Source organism: Taudactylus pleione, unplaced genomic scaffold (assembly GCF_031769625.1).
Source record: "Taudactylus pleione unplaced genomic scaffold, aTauple2 ptg000053l, whole genome shotgun sequence".
NCBI lineage: Eukaryota > Metazoa > Chordata > Amphibia > Anura > Myobatrachidae > Taudactylus > Taudactylus pleione.
Window position 1 is genome coordinate 42,344,800 of NW_028284455.1, and position 16,226 is coordinate 42,361,025.

General features: G+C 42.0%; 1 protein-coding gene across 1 annotated transcript in view; it reads left to right on the forward strand.

The window, feature by feature from the left end:
* The window catches only part of MYRIP (myosin VIIA and Rab interacting protein), a 337,437-nt gene that overhangs the window by 146,332 nt on the left and 174,879 nt on the right, over positions 1-16,226 (forward strand). Inside the window, exons 4-5 of the mRNA XM_088462678.1 lie at positions 2,632-2,712; positions 10,062-10,159. Of these exons, the coding sequence (XP_088318804.1) occupies positions 2,632-2,712; positions 10,062-10,159 (179 nt within the window). The remainder of the gene's footprint in view (positions 1-2,631; positions 2,713-10,061; positions 10,160-16,226) is intronic.

Here is a 16,226-nt window from a genome sequence, read left to right on the forward strand (position 1 = left end):
ACTGATCCTGGTGGCCCCAGCGTGGCCCAGAAGGCCGTGGTACTCCGATCTGCGGAGCCTGTCCATCGACGCTCCGTACCTCCTACTTTAACGGTGGGCCCTGTTGTCTCAGGGGCCCTGTCTTCACCCGGATCTGGGCTGTCTTCACCCGGATCTGGGTCGACTATCTTTGACGGCGTGGCTCTTGAGACAGCCGTCCTGAGGTCTCGGGGCTTTTCTAGCTCCGTTATTACCACCATGCTGAGGGCGCGCAAGCCTGCTTCCGCGAGGATCTATCACAGAGTGTGGCACACTTACTTTCAGTGGTGCGAGGCCAGAAACTTCAGTCGGGTTTGGACTTAGGATTACGTCTTTCTTCGCTGAAGGTGCACGTGTCTGCTCTGTCGGTGTGGTTTCAGCGCAGGATCGCTGCTATGCCGGACGTACACACCTTTTTTCAGGGAGTTTTGAGAATCCAGCCTCCCTTTGTGCCACCTGTGGCCCCGTGGGATTTGGCGGTGGTTCTTCGGGCCTTACAGGGTCTGCCTTTTGAGCCCTTGGAGTCAGTGGAGCTCAAGTGGCTAACTTTTAAAACTGTTTTCCTCTTGGCAATTGCTTCTGCCAGGAGGGTTTCAGATTTGGGGACGCTTTCTTGTCGTCCCCCTTTTCTGATTTTTCATCAGGAAAGAGCGGTGCTTCGCACTCGTCCTGAGTTCCTGCCTAAGGTGGTTTCCAGGTTCCACAATAATCAGGAAATTGTTGTACCAGCCTTTCAGTCGCCTGATCTTTCGGCTGGGGAGGCTTCCTTAGACGTTGTCCGTGCACTCCAGGTTTATGTGGACCGGACTAGTTCTGTGAGGAAGTCGGATTCTTTGTTTATCCTCTTTGGTTTTCACAAGAGGGGTTGGCCTGCCAACAAACAGGCTCTAGCCCGTTGGCTTCGTTCTGTTATTATTGAGGCTTATATGCAGGAGGGTTTACCTGTTCCAGCCTCTGTTAAGGCTCATTCCACTCGGTCTGTGGGCCCTTCTTGGGCTGCTAGCCGTGGCGCCTCTGCTGTTCAGCTCTGTAAGGCGGCCACCTGGTCTTCCATTCAGACCTTTTTGAGGTTCTATGCGTTTGACACCTTTGCCTCTCAGGATGCATCCTTTGGGCGCCGGGTTCTCCTATCAGCACAGGAGCGTCCCCGCCCTTAGTTGGACTGCTTTGGGACATCCCCAAGGTCACCCTGTGGACCCCTATGGACCCTGAAGTAGAAAACAAGAGATATGGTAAGAACTTACCTTTGTTATCTCTGTTTCTACGAAGTCCATAGGGTCCACAGGGCACCCGCCCTGACGCACCTGGCTTCATATGGGCTCTGTGACTGGTCACCGGTTTTCCATCTCCCATTTCTGTGAGTATGTTTCTTGTGTGTTCCAGTCTTCCTTCTCTCTGTTTCGTCTCCTCCTCCGGCCTGGGCTGCTTACCAACTGAGGTGCCTGTGGCTCGGGGGCGGGGCATAGGGGAGGTTGGACCCAAGTGCATCCTGGGAGCAGCTAAAAGCTTTAACTCCGTGGTGCCCGAGGATCCAGGATCCAGCTATACCTCAAGGTCACCCTGTGGACCCTATGGACTTCGTAGAAACAGAGATAACAAAGGTAAGTTCTTACCATATCTCTTGTTATTCACTGTTGTGAAGTCTTCTCTTGATTGTTGACTTTGACACATATACACCTACCTCCTGGAGAGTGTTCTTGATTTGGCCAACTGTTGTGAAGGGGTTTTTCTTCACCATGGAAATAATTCTTCTGTCAACTACAACAGTTGTTTTCCGTGGTCTTCCGTGTCTTTTGGTGTTGCTGAGCTCTCCGATGCGCTCTTTCTTTTTAAGAATGTTCCAAACAGGTGATTTGGCTACACCTAATGTTATTGATATCTCTCTGATGGGTTTGTTTTGATTTTTCAGCCTAATGATGGCTTGCTTCACTGATAGTGACAGCTCTTTGGATCTCATATTGAGAGTCGACAGCAACTGATTCCAAATGCAAATGTCACACCTATTGATAATGAAATAACGAGGGAATAGCCCACACCTGTCCATGAAATAGCTTTTGAGTTGATAGTCCCATTACTTTTGGCCCCTTAAAAAGTGGGAGGCACATATAGAAACCGTTGTAATTCCTACACCATTCACCTGATTTGGATGTAATTACCCTCAAATTAAATCTGCAAGTCTGCAGTTAAAGCACATCTTGTTTGTTTCATTTCAAAGCCATTGTGGTGGTGAATAGAGGCCAAAATATGAAAATTCTGTAAATGTCCCAATATTTATGGACCTGACTTTATATGGATATATATATATAATTTTTTTTTTTTACTCTAAAACTTATATTTCATCTCAAATCCAAACTGTTTAAGCATTCAACAAAAATAGCAATTTTCATTTCACTTTTTCTTTTATTATGGAAGGCACTCTACAGTATTTCTCTATAAGAAACTGCCTGATAAAAGTACTATGTATAAATACTGTTTGAATTATCAATACGTATACAAATATTTTTCATGTGTTTTCGGCATAGTTTGTGCCATTACTAATCCCAGCTCTTTCAAAAATGTTTTTATCTCCCCCCTTAATTTGTAATTCTTAGTAGACCTTTATTCTACTTATAGAGGGAAGTTTTATTGATGAAAGCTTAGAAAATGAAGGAAGCATTTGTGGAAGTGACTCTACATTCTACAGACAAACACAAGGTAAGTTTTAGTTGGTATCAATAATTGATGGAGTTGCCTACCATAAATTTAAATACTATAATTTAAATTGTATAAATCATAATATAACATATTTAACATAAGGAACACCACATTGGCCTATCTATAATGAGTGCAGGGTGAGCGGTGCACACGGGCTCCAGGGTTAGGGGGGCCACACAGCACACCCTACAACCATATAATTATATATAGCTCTCTGAAGTCCCGAGTTGGACAGTGCTGCAAACAGAAATAACCAGGGAAATGGTGTGGCGGCCATTTTCCCGGTGATTCGTGCATGCACAGTAGAGAAGTCTTCGGGAACATAACGCAAGAGCTATGTTCCCAGAGTCCTGTGCATGCGCGGAGGCTGCACATTGGCCCCTTCCTTTCTTGAACCGCCCCTGAAACACCATATCTATATGTGCCTTACAATGTAGCATTCTCATATGGGTAAATCATTATTACAGTCCAATATCCTTAATATCATAGCTGGAAACTTCGCTCCTAAAGTATTGAGCAGTAGATTTGTAGAAAATAACTGAAGTGCAAAAAAGTGCTCAATGGCCTCTATACATATATGATTTCCCTTTTCCCTAGGTTATACTGTACTGACACTTCATCTGGGGGACTGAATCTTCAGCTCCCTAAAAGTACTAGCTTCTGAGAGGGCAGGCAGGAAGTTTAGGGCAGTTAAGCCAATAAGGATCACCCATGTCCTGCAGTCCCTGAGTGAAAATAAGTTGAAAAGTACAGTACAAACAAGTAAGCATAATAACATATAAATATGTACCATTAAATGTATCCCAGCCTCACAAAAATATTGTAAACATGTTCCAGTCCAGCTAAATCAAAGGAAGGCAGGTGTAGAATAAAAGTAAAACCCAGTGTTAAAGTGCCCTACTTGTCTACTTGGGGTCATATTACCACTGCAGGAGTACATGGCACATCTGGCTTTCTTGTTATTGACCACAGTAGTGACCTCAGTAGATGATGGTACAAACACAGTATGTCCTTCCTCGTCTATCCTCCGTGCATTATGAGTCGCGTTACACAGGGCGCAAGAGAGCCGCTAACTCCCGTGCGACTCGACTGGCACCAGGCGTCTTTTTCTCTGCATATGTGTCTTCTTTGCAGTGCGGTGTGAAGAAGATGCACAAGCAGACTTTATATGCAACAGGCTACACGTACACTTCCCCTATTGCAGTATTAGTAATTGTATCCAAGCACATGGACATGGCAGGTAGCAAACTTCAGTCACTAAAATGTCAAGCAAGGGTCAAGGCATGCTGCGTTCAGGACACGGTCAATATCAAAGGATTGTTGCTACACAGAAGACTAGTCCCATAATAGAGACTTGTAGGACAAGGTGCATACAGTTCATGCACAGCTGCAATTTTTCACGGATTCGCAAGGACGAAAACATGCAAATGTCAGCTTGAGCATTCCTCTTGTGTACTTCCGTTCGACGGACTAAGCAAACCATGCGACGGCCGCTGTGCATATCTATGCAATGCTCAACTGCGCTGGTGGATTCAATCACTCTACCATCAACGCATCTTCGGTCGCAACATAGACTCCTCCAGCTGCCCCATCTGGCGCATAGCCTCCCTTGTAACTTTCTCAAAATATGGCCACTGTGGTTTGCCGCATACTGAAACATGCCCATGACACTCCTGTAACACATGCATGGCAATTCCTTTTTGCAATCACTTTAGGTCACTTCCCAGTCTTCACGCTATAATGCCCATGGTTCACAGATGCTGTCTGAAATCATATCGATGAAAAAGAAAAAAGCATTCCTATATCGCGGCACTCAAAAACAATTGTAAATTTTGTATCAAAATGTTGTCAACTATATAAAGTTGTATAATTTTAATCATGATAGTAGTGACACTTCCTATTGTAAACCCACATTAAAATATAACTTAATAAACCCTTAAAATAAGGTCAGTAAAGTATTTATTGAACACAAAAAAAATTAAAATTATTATACCACCAACCAATTATTCGTATTAACGATTGATAAAATGTGAGATGGATGTCCTTAGACCTTACTGTATAGCTCCACTATTCATTACTAGCTTTAATATGTCGGGTCTAAATCTATGATCCTCACTGCTACTAATATGAATGAACTACACAGATTCTCACAACCACAAGTGAGGTGTGATGAACAAATGTGTGTATCTATTAGATCATATTCAGGAGACTATTGCAGTCCAGGGACAAATTCATAAGGTCCATCTGTATTTGTAAATAAGTCAATTGGTGACCATATTCAGTCTCATGCCACAACCCTTAGGGCTTATAACATATCCCACATTGATATCAGGTTGTTATAGAATGTATACAGATCATGTTAATGTTAGATGTATTTCAGCAGCTACCTCTTCTCAAAACATCAATCATGCATGAATGTGTCAGACAGGATTATATTATATCATTGGCTTATTCAGCTCTTTCACAATTAATATCATTGATTCATTAGGAATCACAGCGGATCCCATAAATCTTAATGATCCGAAGACATGCTGTTTGTCTTATAGGACTGTAATATTATATCACTAATATGTATTCTTCAAAATCCAAATCTGTTATTAAATTAGGAATCACAGCAGATCCCACTGGTTCGCAGTCGCTGAAATGTCTATCATTTGTAATGAAAAGGTGCTGCATCCAAATGCCCACAAGTTGTTATGGCTCATACATCTCATAATTCTATCGATATATACATTTGCATGACCTACTAGGTAATTACTATCGCGGCAAATCCCATGAAAAATTGATGCTTGTGTGTTGATACAATATTTTAACATTCAACACAGAAATATTTTGTTCCAGTACTGGAACTTCCACCCCTCAGGATGCGTGTAAGTCTGTCTCCTTAGTCTAATCAAAATTCATATGATCCATCTCAGTGTTATTTTTTCTGAGAATGGATATTATCAGTGTGTTCCATTCATACAATAGGGGAGTATAGGCCCTCATTCAGAGCCGTACGCTCTGAGCAGAGCGCACGCTCTGAATGAGGGCCGGGCTCCATTTTCATGGAGCGTCCTCCTGGACGCTCGTATAGCTGTGGGTCACCACCCACAGGCTATACGAGCGTGCTTTGTGATGGCCGCGATGGTCGAGACCATCGCGACCATCGAATTTGCGAGCCGGAGCCTGCGGTTGAGGTTTTCAACCGCAAGCTCCGGAGTGATTTTGGCTCTATCAGAGCCAAAATCACTCCCACTGACATCACTAGTGATGTCAGTGGGCCGGCTTCTGACGGGAGGCGTTCCCGTGGGAACGCCCCCGTCAGGGAGGCACGCCCCCGGCACGCCCACCAAAGGGGGCGTGCTGTCAATCAACATTGACAGCACGCCCCCTTTGATCGGACACAACGAGCGAAGGACTTTCCTTCGCTCGTCGCGTCTGGCGCATGCGCACGACGGAGCTCCCTCCGTCGTGCGCATGCTCAGTGCATAACATCGACCCACTTGCGAGCGGACAGCCGCTCGCGAGTGGGTCTGAATCAGGCCCATAATTCCCTGTTAATCAAGTATAGCAGTGAGGATTCCCCTGATCAATCAACGGGCATATACCGTAACGTAGCTGTTTTAATATCTCTGCTTTGTATCACGTAAATGCTTTAATATGTTGTCTCACATGTCATTCACTGAGGTAGCCCAGCAATGAAAATTCCCCTTCATATTGGATTAAGCACTGTCCGAGATTCAAATACTATGTATCTCATTGCTCTGTGGCATATAGGTAAACTGATATAATGTTGCACATGTTAAGCAGCAGCTACTCCAGGTCACATGCGCCCGTTTGCACAGCCTAAGTGTCTAGCAGACACCCATCACATTCGTCATGTGTACTGTATAGTGGAGGTGGTATGGCATATTAAAAACACATTGTACATGCTAGCCCGCGTGTACCACATGTCTCCTGACGCGCAATTCGCTGTCTCGCTTAATCATAGGAGCAAACCTATGATTAAGTGAGACAGCGAAAAGCGCGTCAGTGCTTAACCCAATATGAAGGGGAATTTTCATTGCTGGGCTACCTCAGTGAATGACATGTGAGACAACATATTAAAGCATTTACGTGATACAAAGCAGAGATATTAAAGCTACGTTACGGTATATGCCCGTTGATTGATCAGGGAAATCCTCACTGCTATACTTGATTAACGGGGAATTATACTCCCCTATTGTATGAATGGAACACACTGATAATATCCATTCTCAGAAAAAAATAACACTGAAATGGATCATATGTATTTCGATTAGACTAAGGATAGTGGCAAACGCAGGATTTCTAGAGGGTGGTTTCCAAATGCTTGATTTTAGAGCGTGGCCAGTCCATGAAGAGGGTAGAAATAGCACTTAACCAGCTTTAATATGCGTCATACAAAGTGTATTTTGTGTCATAATTCCAGCATATACAGGACCAAAGATCACAGTAAGTAATTAGATTCGGCAGTAAGGCCATCCTGCCTGAGCTCAATGTATTTATTTTAGATGTGGGCACCATTCCAGATCAGTAGAGCAAGTCCGGGAGTCTGGGGGAGCAGCAGAATAATCTAGCACTGCCCTGGACATACAGTATATGTACATATTGGACTCTATAGCAGCACATCCCTAACAGTGAATGTTTTCCAGATCTCCTAGTTGGTGCACAGGTTATTTATTACTGGCTGATACATGTTAAAAGATCCACAGGTGGTGCTAAGTATTTCATTTGTGATACTGAGAAGAACATTCAGAACTAGTAAAATTCTATTCCATTACTATTTCTATTGTGGGCTGGGGAGGGGGGTTTCCAGGCAGACGGAAACCCCCCCTGAATTTGCCTATGAAGGAGACAGACTAACACGCATCCTGAGGGGTGGAAGTTCCAGTATTGGAACAAAATATTTCTGTGTTGAATGGTAAAATATTGTATCAACACACAAGCATCAATTTTTCATGGGATTTGCCGTGATAGTAATTACCTAGTAGGTCATGCAAATGTATATATCGATCGAATTATGAGATGTATGAGTCATAACAACTTGTGGGCATTTGGATGCAGCACCTATTCATTATAAACGATAGACATTTCAGCGACTGCGAACCAGTGGGATCTGCTGTGATTCCTAATTTAATAACAGATTTGGATTTTGAAGAATACATATTAGTGATATAATATTACAGTCCTATAAGACAAACAGCATGTCTTCGATCATTAAGATTTATGGGATCCGCTGTGATTCCTAATGAATCAATGATATTAATTGCGAAAGAGCTGAATAAGCCAATGATATAATATAATCCTGTCTGACACATTCATGCATGATTGATGTTTTGAGAAGAGGTAGCTGCTGAAATACATCTAACAATAACATGATCTGTATACATTCTATAACAACCTGATATCAATGTGGGATATGTTATAAGCCCTAAGGGTTGTGGCATGAGACTGAATATGGTCACCAATTGACTTATTTATAAATACAGATGGGCCTTATGAATTTGTCCCTGGACGGCAATAGTCTCCTGAATATGATCTAATAGATACACACATTTGTTCATCACACCTCACTTGTGGTTGTGAGAATCTGTGTAGTTCATTTATATTCATATTAGTAGCAGTGTGGATCATAGATTCAGACCCCTGACATATTATAGCTAGTAAGGAATAGTGGAGCTATACAGTAAAGTGCACCAATAGTCCTCGATTCTAAGGACATCCATCTCAGGTTTTATCAATCGATAATACGAATAATTGGTTGGTGGTATAATAATTTTATTTTTATTGTGTTCAATAAATACTTTGCTGACCTTATTTTAAGGGTTTATTAAGTTATATTTTAATGTGGGTTTACAATAGGAAGTGTCACTACCATCATGATTAAAATTATACAACTATATATAGTTGACAACATTTTGATACAAAATTTACAATTGTTTTTGAGTGCCCCGATTTCTTTTTCATATGTTCATTTATAATCCTGGGTGCACCTCCCCAATCTAAGACAGATATTTATCGGTATTACAGTGTATGGGGATAGAACAGTCTATCATTTTCTTGGTCTGTGCGGATTGCTTTTTTGTGAAATCATATTGATGTCATATGCAAATGCACACTAAAGCTGGCCACACACTAGACCATCTTACATCCAACCAGCCAACTTTTTGATTGGTTGGCATGAAAATCTGGTAAGGAATGGGAGTAAATGATGATCAGCAATTTGCTCCTAAATGCCAGAAAACAGATGAAAATGGTTGTTCAGACAAGTTTGTTAAATGTTTGATCTAAACAATTTGTTCAAACAACAGTTTTTGTCCATTTTCCGGCGTTTGGGAGCAAATTGCTGATTGTCATTTGCTTTCATACCTTACCAGATTTTCGTTCCAACCAATCAACTAGTTGGCTGGTTGGATGTAAGTTGGTCTAGTGTGTGGCCACCTTTAGAGTCCCAGGAGAAAAGGATTCCGCCCCCACTTCCCTCATGCTAACATACAGCAAGCAGAGGTAGTGGGTGAGCAATGCAATGTGGGGGGCACCCCAAGGCTGGTACTCATACTGGCCGGGACATATGAACCAGCCACAGCGATTCCCTGGAATACTGTCTGTGGCCCTGCGTGAAAAGTTAGCATGAGTGTTTAATCTGACTGTCATGACACAGATGTCATGCATAGAGTACATTTGTGTAGCAGTGTAATTTTCACAGGAGCAAAAGGTTTGAAAAAAATCTTATGATGCATTAAATTTTACAGCTAAATCTGATTTTAATATTTGATTTACACAAATTAATAAGATTTAGAAAAAACTGTTCTAATTTATTTATACTGGTCTGCATGCAGTCCTGAACTACTTTTTCAGACAGGTATTTAATCACACCTTGTGGGGGGGAATCCTACATTCCTGATCCAGGCCACCAGGCGCCAGCAGACCATGTATGCCACGATACTGGAATGTGTGCCAATGTGGGGGCATGGCTACATCACGGCACAGGCCTTGAGCATATGTAGGGTGTCGCCACTTAGGAAAGGTGCTCGCCAAGGAGGTCTTGGGGGCAGAAGCTACAGCTCCCATGCACTCATAGAATGACCTTGGCCTTGGTACCACCTCGGTCATTCTAGGCTCATCCCCCTCTCAGTGCTCCTGTCCTAAACACGTAACCAACAAGTTCCACCCAAACTGATATCATCGCAATATTTTCAAATTTAGTTCTTTCAAATGGTCAAGTTCATCAAGACAGGGTCCAATATAGAGCTTTTCTGTTTGTGCTAATTTTAGTGCAGCATATTCTGAAGTATATAAAGATGCTGATGGCTGCCGAAATAATAATTCTGCCTTGTTGCATACAGGGCACAGCATGATGGACACCCTTTCAGTGGCCTTACGTGTAGCAGAAGAAGCAGTGGAAGAAGCAATTGCCAAAGCTGAATCATACAGTGATAGCTTGGTAAGATTACCGTTTTTCAATGGCTGGTGTGAAAGGGATCAATGTATGCCGTAAATAACAAATGTTTTCAAAAATAATGTATAATGAAATAATTATAATATGCTAGCCAGTACAAACTGATAATAATGAACACTAGGCACATCTATCAGTATCTAAGTAACTAGTGTGCCCATAAACACATCACCACCCCTGATGCGGCTTATGCAAGCAGGGCTGGATTAAGGCTAGTTTGGGCGGGCCCCAGGGCAACTAAATTGTGGGGGCCCCTTCAAGCCACACAGAGCCTTTCCTTCCCTTTCCAAGCCGCAAAGAGTCTACTCACCCTTCCACCAAGACACATCCAGCCTACATACACACCTCACCTTCCGATTCCAGCAGAGCTGCTCCCGAGTCCCGAATCCCCTCACAAGCGTCACGGACGTCATGTGATGCCAATGAGGGTACTCGGGAGCCTCTCTGCACTGTATGCGCTGCTGCATGCAGAACTGGTGCCACTGGACACCTGTTCTCAGCAGGGCCACATTGACCTTGTGTGGGGGCACCTCTGTGTGTGGGGGCCCCAGGGCAACCGTCCCTGTCACCCCCCTCCGAATCCGGCCCTGTATGCAATCCACTCATAGAATGCTGGACATTATAGACAACACCCAACACTTCACATGAAGCCCAATCTACTACCTGTACTCAAATACTCTCTGACACAAGGTATACAATATACATTTCCCATTAGCCTTTATACCAGCATTCATCCTTACTTTCTTTTTTTCCATTTACACATATTTTTAATAGGTACTCACATTCACTAACCTTTTATAATGCCTACAATTGTTAGTGCTTGAGTGCTCTAACAACACCCCTTGTTTCCTTCTATAATCAGCTACCTGAAAATATCTTATTTTATATTAATTTAATCAGAACCCTTCTTACCATATAATTCTAGGCGTTTGGAGAAATACTCTGTAACAAGATAGCTGGGGATGAATGGATAGAGCCTCACATTATAAGAGGACAACGTCTTCAGCATAAGCTGTTCAATGATAATTACTGTATCTTTCAACCGATATTTTCTGTAAAGTAATCATGTTTTCACATTTGCTTCATTGCTCAGTGAATTTCTCAGGGCTGTTCCACCCCAAGGTATTTTGTGGTCCTCAGACTCTATTCAATCTCCATATTCCCTGGTACATACAGCATTGTAAGAAATGTGGTTGACAAACCTGTACCTGTATCTTTCGCCCATTAGAGCCTCGTTCATGATAAATTTAAAGGATTCCCATTTAGATCTCATCGCTTTGGCCCTCATTCAGAGCCACTCGCTAGCGGCAGTACGCTCGTTCCGAGCGATGTTCGCACATCTGCGCATGGATCCTTATACGCATGCGCGAACCAGTCAGTGCGGCCGAAATTCATGTGCTCGCAATATAGCGAATGCCTGCTATTTTGAGTGACAGAATGAGGCGTATGTGGGTGGTAACAGGGGAAGGTGCTTGAAAACGGGGAGTGGAGATCAGAACGCAGGCGTGCTTAAAGGTCAAAACGGGCGTTTTATGGGTGTGCATAATTAATACAGCAGCGTCATTGACCATGTCACTGGGTTATTTTATAGCCAGAACTGCTCGCAAGATTGTGGTAGCAAAAACCAACCACAAGAATAGTGAGCAGTTCATACGCTGGTCGATGTACTCGATTAATCTAATAAATAGCGGACATGACGTATGGTGCGAGCGGCCAGGGGGCGTTTTTTTAACAAATAACCGAGCGTATGTTTTGCTCGCTCGTTCAGACTTAGAGGTGTGAACAGACTGCAATTTGCGAACGGATCATTTGAATAGCCACCCCTTGTTTTTGAACGAACGACCGCAAATAGCGAACGGCTCTGAATCAGGCCCTTTGTCTCTTATAGAGAATACATGATGTTGGTGATCCAAGAAATATGTTTTTGTGTATCTGGTTACTGAATAGTACTGTACATCATTAATAAAAATAAAAATCATTGGGCATAGTGAAATGATTTTCCTGAAATGTGAAAAAATATTTTGTGGACACTATTTGGCATCAGCTCTTTAAATATGTTATGCTTTTTGTAATAACTGTATTACATTTTAAAGTACATATGACATTTTAATGGGAAAATACAACATTAATGACAAGGTTATTAATATATTATAAGGTTTCCTATTTTCTGTGGGTTTAATGACCATGAAAACTTTATTTCATGCTATGTCTCCAGGCAGTGACGTGTGCTTTTATAATATATTCTGCTCCAAAACTTATTTTCTGCTTGGGAGAATATTGTAAAGCTAAGGAGAGGGAAATGGCATACATACTGTAGGCTTAGTTAGTAAAGTAGGCACTAAGCATTGCTGCACCAAGTTTGAATTATAGGAAAATCTTAATTGGTTTAATTCTGTAAGTAAGCATGTTCATCATGTAATCATCATATGATCAGAAAGTGCAGATTTAAGGACATGTATTATTTGTTCTTCTTTTTTCACATTACAGCAAGTATCACCACTCACTGTAGAATTATTAGCTCAGACTACAGTAAGTAACGGTGTCTTACTGCCATTAAAAATAGGTATAGACCACTAGTTAGAGGAATGGTAACAAAGCAATTGCCGCAATATATCATATTTTGAGGAGTTATTTGTGTGAGAGTTTGTGCTATAATTTCTGACCCAGTCTATGAGAATAATAAATATTTACATGATTAAGAAACTACTAAAAGCATAGCCTGTTGGAGATGGATGAGGAAACAGATGATAAATTTTGACATAGAGCAGTGGTTTCTAAACTTTCTTGAATCAAGACAATTTAGTGTATCAGCATTTTTTTCATAGCACCCTAAAGTTTAGTTTTGAGAAATTCAGCAAAAATTATTGTATTAATTAAGTTGTGCTGATCTGTCATCCTTAGGTTCATTTATGTCGTGGTGGACAGGGTTGTGCTTCTATTTTTCCGCATTTTATGATTGGCAACCTCCAGCACTGGTTTTGCCTATCACATGGACTATAAATAATTTGGTACTGGACCACCAACCCATGGCACCCCTGCTAGTGCCCTGCGGCACCCGAGGGTGCCATGACACACAGTTTAGCAACTCCTGACATAGGGTATATTATGCTTAAATAGGCAGAAGTTAGTCATTTACATATCATATGTATCTTATGTTGAGGAACAGGGCTGGCCATTAGCATGTGCAATCACTTTGGCTGGAACCTGTATCTTTAGCTCATTAGAGCCTAAAGATACAAAAATGTCAGAACTGGGGTTTGGTTTAAACATTATTGGATCTACATTTGTGATACCCCACCCCTACATTAATGATACCCCTACACCAACATTAGTGAGACCCCCATCCCTATATTAGTGATACCCCCATACCTACATTTATGATACCCCACCCCTACATTAGTGATACCCACACACCTACATTAGTGATACCCACACCACTACATTAGTGATATTAGTGATGCCCACACAACAACACCTACATTAGTGATACCCACACCCATACATTAGTGATATTAGTGATGCCCACACACCTACATTAGTGATACCCCACCACTACATTATTGATATTAGTGATGCCCCCACACCTACATTCGTGAAAACCACATTCATTTGCAAAACAGGAAAAGTACTTTGACTGTTGACAAACTAAGTCATACTGTACAATGTTTTCATAAGATACAGTATAAGCGCAATATAAAAATGAAAAGTATTTATGTAACTGTTTCTATTTTTAGCATTTGAGGAAAGGATTACAGGGAAAGAACACCTTTCCCTGCAATTAGTAAAGGCAAATATTTTGTGTACAGTATAATATTCAGGAGAATGCAGCCAAATCAATGCTCCAGAAACCAATACCTCATGGATTCTGGTCATGATGTGCCTCAGTAATGTCTGTGGATTCCTATGATATGATAGGTTATATCTTTAAACAATATAGTTCAAGTCATAACCACAATGACAGAAGTTTACAGTAGAACTTATGTGACTTACCGGTTATCAAGATGGAATCGGTATGAAATACCGCCGGTTCGATTCCCGGCAGCGCCTGGCTGACAAAAGCAGAGTTCCCGGCAGCGGAATCCCGACAGCGCTGGAAATCCCAATCGTCGCTAAGGTAAGTATAAACTAACCTAACCCCCTAACCCTAACCCTCCTTAGGGGTGCCTATCCCTAACCTCCCCCAAGTGCGTAACCCTAATCCCTCCTCTAAGTGCTTAACCCCCCCCTTCCCTGCTGCCTAAACCCTGTCCCCCCTGGGTGCCCTAAACCTAACCCCCCCCCGCGCGGCTGTCCGCTCGCGGCGCCCGGCATCCCTTCTCGGCTTCGGGGAAATGACAGGCGTCTAGATATAGACGCCCAGCATTTCACCCTCGCAGGGATATGACAGTCGGTATTAAGGCAGCCGGTTTCCCGATTGTATACCATCAAGATTGTCCAGCAAAAGAATGGATGACAATATAATAATGAGAAAGAGAAAAATCAATCCAGAAAATAAAATATTAAAAAACTGTAAGCTGGCAAGCCTAAACGCTGGCCAGACTAAGCTGAAAAAGAAACCGGCACAACATAAATTTTCCCACCATATGATCATGACAACTGCCATAAGCAAGAACACAAAACTATAAACCAGTAGTTCCCAAACGTTTTTGAATCGCGGCGCCCTAGTGCATCAGAATTATTTTCACGGCACCCCTAAGCCAAAAGTTTGTTATTGAGAATTTCTGAAAAAAATGTTGTGAAGTAAATTGTACTTATCTGTCATCCTTAGGGTAATTTATGTAGTGGATGACACTTATCTGTCATCCTTAGGTTAATTTATGTAGTGGATGACAGGTTTGCGTTTCTGTTTGTCCACATATTTACATTACATTGACCATAAATAATTTGATTTGGTGCTGTACCACCAACCTGAGGCACCCCTACAAGTGTCCCGAGGCACCCCAGGGTGCCACGGTGCACAGTTTGGGAACCACTGCTATAAACCAATTAAGTTATGCAATGTTACTATGAGACAACTGATTTTCCTATTCTCCTGCATGACAACCACGTTCCTGTCAGTCGAACTGACCTGGATTCTAGAAGAAACACCAACAAAGACATTAACAACATGATAGCTCCTAGCAAATTCCACGGGGCCCTCCTTATATACTGTAGGGTAGCACTGTGCTACCATTTTTTCCTCACAACGCTGGGGCTTCGGCTCCACTACAGCCAAATTCATGGCTCTTCCCTTTGACCAGTGACCTACCATTAGGTTAATTAGCTCTGTTTTAGGCACTGTAAACTGAATTTTAAGATGTACAGGGACAAGGACTTATATGCTTGAGTATGTTGTCAATATGAAAATATATGATGATGGTGATGATGATAATAATAATAGTAATAAAAATAATACTAATAAAAAAGTGGGAAACTAGTAACACGAGCAAGTCCATATCGCACTCCACTACAGACACTTTTAACAAGAGATCATCTAATAAAGCTTTTATTGTACTTAGATTGATACCTTGCCCTCGTTGCAGGGTGTAGAGCTGAGGGTTTGGGATAGCCACCTTTCCAGGCTAGCAGGTTTTAAGCTTGCCGTGCGAGAGAGCAGAACCTCAGTAAGGTTCCTACTCTGCATATCAGCACAAAACAATATGTTCTCTATGCATTTAGGTGCAAAATTGAAATGTGTGTTGCCAAATGTTTTAGAATTGAATGTGAAACAACTTTCACCTAAATTGATTTATTCCTTAATTCAGTTCTCATTACTAATAAAAGAAGAGCACATACAGAGTTATACAATATATTTTGTCTTTGATGTTTGCATGATGATAATCTCCCTCTGTTTTTACCTGATTAGTATTACATTGGCATTCCCTGTTGTCCTGGCAACATCTGTCCCAGTGACTATGAATGGCAGTGATCTCTTTAACCTTCAGGCAGACAATTAATTTTAGCAACCAATACCTCCAGTTTCTCCAACCCTCTAAGCTAGAAATTGTAATCACATATTTGCTGTTCTTTATATAACAATAGAATTGTACAACTCTAACTTTCATTCTTATTTCAT